This window comes from Melanotaenia boesemani, chromosome 7 (assembly GCF_017639745.1).
Source record: "Melanotaenia boesemani isolate fMelBoe1 chromosome 7, fMelBoe1.pri, whole genome shotgun sequence".
In the NCBI taxonomy this organism is placed as follows: domain Eukaryota; kingdom Metazoa; phylum Chordata; class Actinopteri; order Atheriniformes; family Melanotaeniidae; genus Melanotaenia; species Melanotaenia boesemani.
In genome coordinates this window covers 25,192,957-25,205,337 of record NC_055688.1, presented here as the reverse complement: position 1 = coordinate 25,205,337, position 12,381 = coordinate 25,192,957, and the positions used below count along the sequence as shown (strand labels likewise).

At 38.1% G+C, this 12,381-nt stretch overlaps 2 protein-coding genes across 12 annotated transcripts in view; both read left to right on the top strand.

Annotated features, from left to right (window-relative positions):
• The window catches only part of LOC121642654 (protocadherin gamma-C5-like), a 324,465-nt gene that overhangs the window by 83,341 nt on the left and 228,743 nt on the right, over window positions 1-12,381 (top strand). The window lies entirely within an intron of this gene.
• On the top strand, window positions 7,800-10,279 carry LOC121642665 (protocadherin gamma-A11-like). The gene has a single exon (XM_041989488.1). The coding sequence runs from the start codon at window positions 7,892-7,894 to the stop codon at window positions 10,277-10,279; it is 2,388 nt and encodes a 795-aa protein (XP_041845422.1). The 5' UTR covers window positions 7,800-7,891.

Here is a 12,381-nt window from a genome sequence, read left to right as displayed (position 1 = left end):
ATATCTGATCTGAATGACAACTCTCCTCAGATATTGTACCCCACCCTGGATGGCAGCTCCTTCATGACCGAACTGGTCCCCAAAGCTGCACACGGAGGCTCTCTGGTGTCCAAAGTGATAGCAGTGGACGCAGACTTCGGACAGAACGCATGGCTGTCCTATCACATAGTAAAATCCACTGATCCTGGACTTTTCAGTATTGGTCTCCACAGCGGAGAGATCAGGACACAGCGGGACATTTCAGAATCTGACAGCATGAAACAGAACCTTATTGTGGCAGTGAAAGATAACGGACAGCCCTCTCTGTCTGCCACCTGTTCCATGTATTTACTTATTTCTGATAACTTGGCTGAGGTGCCAGAACTGAAGGATATTTTTCATGATGAGAAGAACTCCAAGTTAACATCTTACTTGATCATCGCTCTGGTGTCTGTGTCCACATTTTTTCTGACCTTTATCATCATCATCCTGGGTGTGAGGTTTTGTCGCAGGAGAAAACCCAGACTGTTGTTTGATGGAGCAGTTGCCATCCCCAGCGCGTATCTTCCTCCTAATTACTCAGATGTTGACGGCACAGGAACTTTACGCAGTACCTATAATTATGACGCCTACCTGACAACAGGATCTAGAACCAGTGACTTTAAGTTTGTTTCATCTTACAATGACAACACGCTGCCTGCTGACCAGACCCTGAAGAAAAGCCCATCAGATTTTGCTGATACCTTCGGAGAACTGGAAGCATGTACAGAGGTATGGGTACTGCTGTCACATTTTTTTTTTCGATTTACGAACACAAAACATATTTCTAAACCACTTCTAAGTTAAAACCTGCTGAATTAAGCAAGAAACATAGTAATTTAATAGTGATAACATGTTTTCCCTGTAGAGTGATATATTTATGTGCAGATGTATTTTATCGGACCTTCTCTAATTTTATCATAGTTAGTGTATGGATTGACCACCCTTTCTGTGACAAATGCTGCAAGTACAATAGAATATATATATATATATATATATATATATATATATATTGTTTTTCTGTTTGTGTTATGACAACCATTCTATTTACATTTCTGCAGTAATTCTGTTGGCCAACTGAGGGGACTTTTTTCACTTTTAAAATTATGAATTACAACTCTATATATTCCAGTCTGTATTTTAATTGTGCAGATACAGATTTTTTTTCTTCCTTGTTGTCTGTGTGTGAGTGTGTATGTCAGAGTAGATATAAAACTCTATTAGTGATTTTTACTTTTACAGAACCCTTGCTGAGCATAATTAAATAGATTTCATGCGTGTCTAATTGATTGATGGGGCTGTCTTTTTCAGTTATAAGTTTAGGCTGATATAGTGGTTTTGTTTATGGTTAGTGTGACAGTTTGTTATCTCTCTGTTTTTACTTGGCGTTCAGTGGACGATTTTGTCTTTGATTTTTCAGATTTATTTTCACCTTTTTAAAGTGGCATTAATGACAAATGAATCTTCTTTTTTTATGTACTTCCAACATTTATCCTCTAACTCTTCGGGCATAATTAAGATGTTTTCCCCTCTCTTCGGAAGAGTGCAAACTTGTGGTCAGTTGTGATTTACTTTCAGAGAAATGTGTAATCACTTTATGCCATTATGCTGTATAAATGTATAGTGCTATACACATTTGTTGTTGTATCAGGGGTTTTGGCATCTTGTCTAAAATAATATATAACATTTTTCTACATTGGGTTATATAGGAATATTTCCTGACTCCATCTTTGCATACAGACATTATTCAATCTACGCATTTGTTTCTGCATTGCCTTAGACGTGTAGAGCCACACTATTTATTTATTTATCTTTAAAATCAAACTTCCAGTGTTTTTAATATTTTAAGACAAAATCTCTCTTTGAGGCATTTGTATGAAAATTGACAAGCTATTGTACTGAAGTGTCAGTTTGTCATGCACTCTAAAAGTCAGAGCATATCCTGAACATCTCTCCATCATCTGCAACACAAAACACATCTAAAAGAATGAGACTCACACTTGTTTCAAAAGTATAATTAACCATTTAATTGTGAGCACAGCTGTAGTGTTCAGTCATATATTCTTATCAGTACATATGACACAATCCAAAAGCTCAGAAGAAAAAAAAATGTCGACATCACATCTTGATGGTCGAGTAAAAACATTCAGGCACAAAGACCATTATTCTAAGAGTGTGACATAAGTGACTGCATTTGATCACATGGACAGCAGATGCCATGTTTGGTGACAGAGAACAAACACTAGGTCTTCTCAGTTATTACATTTATTAAAATAAATGAGTCTGATATAGTAAAGTCAGGTTTAGAATTTACTAGCATTGATTGAGTCCTTACATATATCTCATGTGTAACGTCAGATGCAAATAATAAATATATGTAAGATACAATGCGTGCCATGTTATGTACAATGAAAAAGATCGAAAGTCATCCTCAGTTTCGTTCTTTACAATTTGTATCCATGATTTCGTGTAATCTGACTCACGGTGGCGCTGTACACTAACAGAAAGATGATGGAAATCGTCCACCATTTAGGCACATTTTCTTGTTCTCCTGCAAGCAGGCACGGATAACCACACTGGCTTTGCAGTCGCTGATCGTATTATATGGTTTAAGTCTGCTCTTTTCTTTAGTAACTTGTGCACTAGATGATGGGGTCGAAAATCACCTTGGTTCGGATATGTGGGTTTTATACGGTCATGATTTGGGTCCATATCGCATATGGAGACATGAGCTATTCTTTCTCGGAGGAAATGAAACGTGGATCGGTTATTGGAAATATTGCCAAGGATCTTGTGCTAAAGACAGGTGCGCTGTCGACCAGAAGAGCCCGGATTGACATCGACGGGACGGATAAACGTTACTGTGATATAAACGTGAACACCGGTGAGCTGATTGTGGCCGACAGGATTGACCGTGAGGGACTTTGTGGCGAAAGAGCTTCGTGTATCCTAAAACAAGAGCTTGTACTGGAGAATCCTCTTGAGCTTCATCGCATCAGCCTTCACATTCAAGATATTAATGACAACTCCCCAAAGTTCAAAGAAGAAATAATAAATTTAGAAATCCGTGAGTCGGCAGACAGGGGAGCTCGTTTTGCCATAGAGGAGGCGCACGATGCGGATGTAGGACAAAATTCAGTTCAGCAGTACAGCCTTGAGAAAAACGATAATTTCATTTTGGCTGCAAATAAAAACACATTAGAAATTGTTCTTGACAAAGAGCTTGATCGTGAAAAACAACATGAACTTAATTTGCTGCTTACAGCACTAGATGGTGGATCTCCTCAGAGATCAGGTACAGTAGTCATACACGTCACTGTGTTGGATGCTAATGATAATGTACCAGTGTTTAGCCAGGGCATTTATGAAGCCAGTCTGCCTGAAAACTCTCCTTTGGACACAGTTGTGGTTACAGTGAGGGCAACTGATGCGGATGAGGGAATCAATGGAGATGTGACTTATGAATTCGGACATGTATCTGAAGAAGTGATTCAGTTATTCAGCATTGACAGTAAATTAGGAGAGATTAAAGTAATTGGTGCTGTTGATTATGAAACAGCAAAATTATTTGAAATGCGTGTGAAAGCAAAGGATGGGTTGGGGCTTTCATCGTATGCTAAGGCTATAATTTCTATTACTGATGTCAATGACAACGCCCCTGTCGTCAGTCTGAAATCACTGACGGATCCCATTCCAGAAAACATCCCTCCAGGTACAGAGGTGGGCATAATTAATGTGCAGGATAGAGATTCTGAGAACAACCGACAGGTCCACTGCTCCATTCAGCAAAATGTACCCTTTAAGTTGGTTCCTTCTATTAAAAACTATTATTCTCTGGTGACCACAGCACACCTGGACCGTGAACTAGTCTCTGATTACAACATAACAATCACTGCCACTGACGAGGGCTCTCCACCTCTGTCCTCCTCTAAAACTGTTCAGTTATTTGTAGCTGACATCAACGACAACCCACCTGTGTTTGAGGAACAGTCCTACAGCGCATATGTGACAGAAAATAACAAACCTGGCTCTACTTTATGTTCCGTTTCTGCTCGAGACCCTGACTGGAGACAGAACGGTACAGTGATTTATTCTCTGTTACCTGGTGAGGTGAATGGTGCACCGGTGTCCTCCTATCTGTCTGTTAACGGAGACACGGGGGTGATCCACGCTGTGAAGTCGTTTGATTATGAACAGTTCAGGAGTTTTAAAGTCCAGGTGATGGCCAGAGACAACGGTTCTCCTCCACTCAGCAGCAACGTGACTGTCAATGTGTTCATATCTGATGTGAATGACAACTCTCCTCAGATATTGTACCCCACCCCGGAGGGCAGCTCCTTCATGACCGAGCTGGTCCCCAAAGCTGCACACGGAGGCTCTCTGGTGTCCAAAGTGATAGCAGTGGACGCAGACTCCGGGCAGAGCGCATGGCTGTCCTATCACATAGTAAAATCCACTGATCCTGGACTTTTCAGTATTGGTCTCCACAGCGGAGAGATCAGGACACAGCGGGACATTTCAGAATCTGACAGCATGAAACAGAACCTTATTGTGGCAGTTCAAGATAACGGACAGCCCTCTCTGTCTGCCACCTGTTCCATGTATTTACTTATTTCTGATAACTTGGCTGAGGTGCCAGAACTGAAGGATATTTTTCATGATGAGACGAACTCCAAGTTAACATCTTACTTGATAATCGCTCTAGTGTCTGTGTCCACGTTTTTTCTGACCTTCATCATCATCATCCTGGGTGTGAGGTTTTGTCGCAGGAGAAAACCCAGACTGTTGTTTGATGGAGCAGTTGCCATTCCCAGCGCGTATCTTCCTCCTAATTATGCAGATGTTGATGGCACAGGAACTTTACGCAGCACTTACAATTATGACGCCTACCTGACAACAGGATCTAGAACCAGTGACTTTAAGTTTGTTTCATCTTACAATGACAACACACTGCCTGCTGACCAGACCCTAAAGAAAAGTCCATCAGATTTTGCTGATACCTTCGGAGAACTGGAAGCATGTACAGAGGTATGAGTACTGCTGTCACATTTTTTTTTTTTTCGATTTACGAACATAACACATATTTCTAAACCACTTCTAAGTTCAAACCTGCTGAATTAAGCAAGTAACATAGTAATTTAATATTGATAACATGTTTTCCCTGTGGCTTGCATTTAACCTCATAACTGTACATTTTATTCTTAAATTGTCTTTCTCATTTTCTGTCGGACTGGTACATTTTATTCTAATTTAACCTAATTTTCATATAATTCTGTAAGAAGGATAATCAAAATCTTATGAAACTTAGCTTTCACCTGGACTCTGCATTCTTTAAATGCACATTTTTGCACTTTGCTACTGATGACTTGTTGTGAGCATCTGGCAATGATAAAATTTTTTTGTTTTTTATTTTAATTTTTTTTATTGTTATTACTATTTTATTTCAGTCATTAACTTTTAGAAAAAGTATTTTAGCACTTTTTCCTAAATTTATCTCAAGTTTCTCATCACGTTTAGATCTATCAGCTTCTGAACTTCTCAATTTACTCCCTTGGTCTGTAGTATTAACAGGGGAGTTACAATTACATTTTAAAGTCTTCTTTTGATACCAACCTAGATAATATGCAATATGTTTCTTCTGATAAATGTTACTGCATTTAGACATCTAAATGTCCATATTCTTCTCATTCTTCTGAATGTTTGGCATGCTAAAAATTTGTAAGCATGCACAACCCTGTGCTTCTTAATGAAGTTGACATTCAGAGTGATATATTTATGTGCAGATGTGTTTTTATCAGGCTTTCTCTAATTTTATCATAGTTAGGGTATGGATTGACCACCCTTTCTGAGAAATGCTGCAAGTACAATAGAATATATATATATATATATATATATATATATATATATATATATATATATATATATATATATATATATATATATGACAACCATTCTATTTACATTTCTGCAGTAATTCTGTTGGCCAACTGAGGGGACTTTTTTCACTTTTAAAATTATGAATTACAACTCTATATATTCCAGTCTGTATTTTAATTGTGCAGATCCAGATTTTTTTTTCTTCCTTGTTGTCTGTGTGTGAGTGTGTATGTCAGAAGAGATATAAAACTCTATTAGTGATTTTTACTTTTACAGAACCCTTGCTGGGCATAATTAAATAGATTTCATGCTGGTCTACTTGATTGATGGGGCTGCATTTTTCAGTTTTAACTTTAGGCTAATTTTGTTAATGGTTAGTTTGACAGTTTGTTATCTCTTCCTAGATATTCACTCTGTTTTTACTAGACATTCAGTGGAGGATTTTGTCTTTGATTTTTCAGATTTATTTTCACCTTTTTCAAGTGGCATTTAATGGCAAATGAATCTTCTCTTTTTTTATGTACTTCCAACATTTATCCTCTAACTCTTCGGGCATAATTAAGATGTTTTCCCCTCTCTTCGGAAGAGTGCAAACTTGTGGTCAGTTGTGATTTACTTTCAGAGAAATGTGTAATCACTTTATGCCATTATGCTGTATAAATGTATAGTGCTATAAACATTTGTTGTTGTATCAGGGGTTTTGGCATCTTGTCTAAAATAATATATAACATTTTTCTACATTGGGTTATATAGGAATATTTCCTGACTCCATCTTTGCATACAGACATTATTCAATCTACGCATTTGTTTCTGCATTGCCTTAGACGTGTAGAACCACGCTATCTATCTATCTATCTATCTATCTATCTATCTATCTATCTATCTATCTATCTATCTATCTATCTATCTATCTATCTATCTATCTATCTATCTATCTATCTATCTATCTATCTATCTATCTATCTATCTATCTATCTATCTATCTATCTATCTATCTATCTATCTATCTATCTATCTATCTATCTATCTATCTGTCTGTCTGTCTGTCTGTCTGTCTGTCTGTCTGTCTGTCTGTCTGTCTGTCACTTCTCAGTGTTTGTAATATGTTAAGGAAAAAAGCTTTTTTTGAAGCATTTGGATAAAAAAGATGAGCTGTTGTACTTAAATATCAGTTTCTCATGCACTCTAAAAGTCAGAATATATGGGAGATATCCTGAATATCTCTCCATCATCTGCATCACAAAATATATCTTAAAGAATGAGACTTACACTTGTTTCAAAAGTAATATTAACGGCTTAATTGTGAGCACAGCTGTAGTGTTCAGTCATGTTTTCCTATCAGTACATATGACACAATCCGAAAGCTCAAAAGAAACGAAATTGAATTCATGATATATAGTATTATAAAAACACTTAAACATTTCTCTTCAGCTTTGGAATACAAGGAAAAAAAAAAAAAAAGTCAAGATAACATTTTGATGGGCGAGTAAAAACATTCAGGCACAAAGACCATTATTCTGAGAGTGTGACATAAGTGACTGCATTTGATCACATGGATAGCAGATGCCATGTTTGGTGGCAGAGAACAAACACTAGGTCTTCTCAGTTATTACATTTATTAAAATAAATGAGTCTGATATAGTAAAGTCAGGTTTAGAATTTACTAGCATTGATTGAGTCCTTACATATATCTCATGTGTAACGTCAGATGCAAATAATAAATATATGTAAGATACAATGCGTGCCATGTTATGTACAATGAAAAAGATCGAAAGTCATCCTCAGTTTCGTTCTTTACAATTTGTATCCATGATTTCGTGTAATCTGACTCACGGTGGCGCTGTACACTAACAGAAAGATGATGGAAATCGTCCACCATTTAGGCACATTTTCTTGTTCTCCTGCAAGTAGGCACGGATAACCACACTGGCTTTGCAGTCGCTGATCGTATTATATGGTTTAAGTCTGTTCTTTTCTTTAGTAACTTGTGCACTAGATGATGGGGTCGAAAATCACCTTGGTTCGGATATGTGGGTTTTATACGGTCATGATTTGGGTCCATATCGCATATGGAGACATGAGCTATTCTTTCTCGGAGGAAATGAAACGTGGATCGGTTATTGGAAATATTGCCAAGGATCTTGTGCTAAAGACAGGCGCGCTGTCGACCAGAAGAGCCCGGATTGACATCGACGGGACGGATAAACGTTACTGTGATATAAACGTGAACACCGGTGAGCTGATTGTGGCCGACAGGATTGACCGTGAGGGACTTTGTGGCGAAAGAGCTTCGTGTATCCTAAAACAAGAGCTTGTACTGGAGAATCCTCTTGAGCTTCATCGCATCAGCCTTCACATTCAAGATATTAATGACAACTCCCCAAAGTTCAAAGAAGAAATAATAAATTTAGAAATTCACGAGTTGGCAGACAGGGGAGCTCGTTTTGCCATAGAGGAGGCGCACGATGCGGATGTAGGACAAAATTCAGTTCAGCAGTACAGCCTTGAGAAAAACGATAATTTCATTTTGGCTGCAAATAAAAACACATTAGAAATTGTTCTTGACAAAGAGCTTGATCGTGAAAAACAAAAGGAAATTAATTTGCTGCTTACGGCACTAGATGGTGGATCTCCTCAGAGATCAGGTACAGTAGTCATACACGTCACTGTGTTGGATGCTAATGATAATGTACCCGTGTTTAGCCAGGGCATTTATGAAGCCAGTCTGTCTGAAAACTCTCCTTTTAATACTGTAGTTGTCACAGTGAGTGCAAGCGATGCGGATGAGGGAATCAATGGAGATGTGACTTATGAATTTGGACATGTATCTGAAGAAGTGATTCAGTTATTCAGCATTGACAGTAAATTAGGAGAGATTAAAGTAATTGGTGCTGTTGATTATGAAACAACAAAATTATTCGAAATACGTGTGAAAGCAAAGGATGGTTTGGGGCTTTCATCGTATGCTAAGGCTATAATTTCTATTACTGATGTCAATGACAACGCCCCTATTGTCAGTCTGAAATCCCTGACCAGTCTCGTACCAGAAAACATCTCACCTGGTACAGAGGTGGGCATCATTAATGTGCAGGACAGAGACTCTGAAAACAACCGACAGGTTCGCTGCTTCATTCAGCAAAATGTTCCCTTTAAATTGGTTCCTTCTATTAAAAACTATTATTCTCTGGTGACCACAGGACAACTGGACCGTGAACTAGTGTCTGATTACAATATTACAATCACTGCCACTGACGAGGGCTCTCCACCTCTGTCCTCCTCTAAAACTGTTCAGTTATCTGTAGCTGACATCAACGACAACCCACCTGTGTTTGAGGAACAGTCCTACAGCGCATATGTGACAGAAAATAATAAACCTGGCTCCACTTTATGTTCCGTTACTGCTCGAGACCCTGACTGGAGACAGAACGGTACATTAATTTATTCTCTGCTACCTGGTGAGGTGAATGGTTCTCCGGTGTCCTCTTATCTGTCTGTTAATGGAGACACGGGGGTGATTCACGCTGTGAAGTCGTTTGATTATGAACAGTTCAGGAGTTTTAAAGTCCAGGTGATGGCCAGAGACAACGGTTCTCCTCCTCTCAGCAGCAACGTGACCGTCAATGTGTTCATATCTGATGTGAATGACAACTCTCCTCAGATATTGTACCCCACCCCGGAGGGCAGCTCCTTCATGACCGAGCTGGTCCCCAAAGCTGCACACGGAGGCTCTCTGGTGTCCAAAGTGATAGCAGTGGACGCAGACTCCGGGCAGAGCGCATGGCTGTCCTATCACATAGTAAAATCCACTGATCCTGGACTTTTCAGTATTGGTCTCCACAGCGGAGAGATCAGGACACAGCGGGACATTTCAGAATCTGACAACATGAAACAGAACCTTATTGTGGCAGTTAAAGATAACGGACAGCCCTCTCTGTCTGCCACCTGTTCCATGTATTTACTTATTTCTGATAACTTGGCTGAGGTGCCAGAACTGAAGGATATTTTTCATGATGAGACGAGCTCCAAGTTAACATCTTACTTGATAATCGCTCTAGTGTCTGTGTCCACGTTTTTTCTGACCTTCATCATCATCATCCTGGGTGTGAGGTTTTGTCGCAGGAGAAAACCCAGACTGTTGTTTGATGGAGCAGTTGCCATTCCCAGCGCGTATCTTCCTCCTAATTACGCAGATGTTGACGGCACAGGAACTTTACGCAGCACTTACAATTATGACGCCTACCTGACAACAGGATCTAGAACCAGTGACTTTAAGTTTGTTTCATCTTACAATGACAACACGCTGCCTGCTGACCAGACCCTGAAGAAAAGTCCAACAGACTTTGCTGATGCGTTTGGACAACTGGAAGCATGTACAGAGGTATGAATACTGTTGTCACATTTTTCTTTTCAAACGACCGATAAAAAACAAATTTCTAAACCAATCTTGAGTTCAAACATGTTTTCCCTGAAGCTTGCATTTAGTCTCATAGCCGCCCTTTTCATTCTTAAATTGTCTTACTTATTTTCTGCCTTAATAGACTGGTACATTTTATTCTAATTTAATTTTCATTTCCATATCATCACCTAAGAAGACATTTAAAATCTTACGAAACTTAGCTTTCATCTGGATTCTGCATTCTTTAAATGCACATTTCTACACTTGCTATGATTGTCTGGCAATGACAAAAATTGTTTTTCATTATTATTATTATTATTATTATTATTATTATTATTATTATTATTATTATTATTATTATTATCATGATCATTTAAAAACATAATTCTTGAAATTTTTCCAAAATTGATCTTAAGATTCTCATCATTTTGAGATCCAACAGCTTCTGAACTTTTCAATTACCTCCTTTGGTCTGTAGTATTAAAAAGGGATTTACAATTATGTTTGTAATACATTATGTTTTCTTTTGATACTGACTTAGGTAACATGTCTTTTTTGATGTCTGACTCTTTTGACAAATTGCTTTTTACTGTTCATCTTTAAATTCAGTCATAAAATCATGTTCCCATTTAGATCTGGCATGTACTGGGCTACAAACAGACAACTTCTTTAACATTTTGTACATAGCTGAAACAAATTTCTTTACATTTTTACCCACTATAAGTGTCCAATTCCAACAGGTATAAAGACAGTTGTTTACCTCCTTGTTGAAATCTAACACAATCCTAGACCTAGAGGTGCTTAAAAAATTATTAGAATCCAGGTAACTTTGACCTTAACTGATCAAATGATAATAAGGACCCATCATCAAATAGATCACCAAATATCTGAAAGGCTAGAAAGAGTAATATCTGCTAATTCATGTTGCTCAATTTGTAACAAAGACAGATTCTATCTATTGGTTTGCTAGGCCCATATGACCATTGATTTTGCTGCTAAGTATAAATAGGGAGACCCATTCTTCCCTCACATGGGCTCAGACAGACAAGTTTCAATTTTATTCCACCTAACATGCCCCGCCATAGAAGTTTAGTGATTAAACTATTTAGGTGCTTAAAGAAAGATTGAAGAACATGGCAAGGGAGAATCCTAAATAAATATAAAAACCCAGGAAGCACACTCATTTTTAATACAATTTACTCTACATAATAATGAAAGAGGCAGCGTTTTCCATTTATCTTATGCCCCACCTTCTTTAATGGACCATAGTTTATATCTGATCTCGTTTGTTTGATAATTGTAAACCAACACATGTTAAGCAATTATCCTTCCATGAAAACGACCTATTCTGTTTGGGCATAGCTTCTGCAGTTGAACTGAGAGGCATGATGATACTCTTTGTGTTGTTTACCTTGTATCCTGAAATAGCATAATAGCCCTCATTTAGACTGACCAGTGCTGGAAATGATATCTTAGTTTAAATCTGTAGTCATACACATCACTGTGTTGATGCTAATGATAATGCCCCAGTGTTCAGAAAGGACATTTATGAAGCCAGTCTGCCTGAAAATTCTGCTTTGGACGCAGTTGTGGTTACAGTAAGTGCTATTGATGTGGATGAGGGAAATAAAGGAGATGGGACTTATGACGTCGAACTTCAGACATGTATCTGAAGAAGTGATTAAATTGTTCAGTATTGACAGTAAATTAAGAGAGATTAGAGGAATTGGTGCTGTTGATTATGAAACAGCAAAATCATTTGAAATACATGTTAAAGCAGAGGATGGGTTGGGACTTTCATCTTACACTAAAGTCATAATTTCTATTACTCATGTGAATGACAATGCCCCTGTCATCATCTGAAATCATTGACCAAATCCATACCATAAAAACATCCCATCTGGTACAGAGGTGGGCATCTTTAACGCACAGGTCAGAGACTCTGAGAATAACAGACTGATCTGCCTCCATTCAGCAAAATGTTCCCTTTAAGTTAGTTTCTTCTATTAAAACTTGTTCTCTGGTGACCACAGGACACTTGGACCGGATCTCTATGTTTTTGTTTGTTACCCTCAGTTTATGCGGGAGTG

Excerpts from the sequence above, each read along its gene's own strand:
- LOC121642665 (XM_041989488.1), top strand. The coding sequence starts at position 7,892 with ATGATGGGGTCGAAAATCACCTTGGTTCGGATATGTGGGTTTTATACG.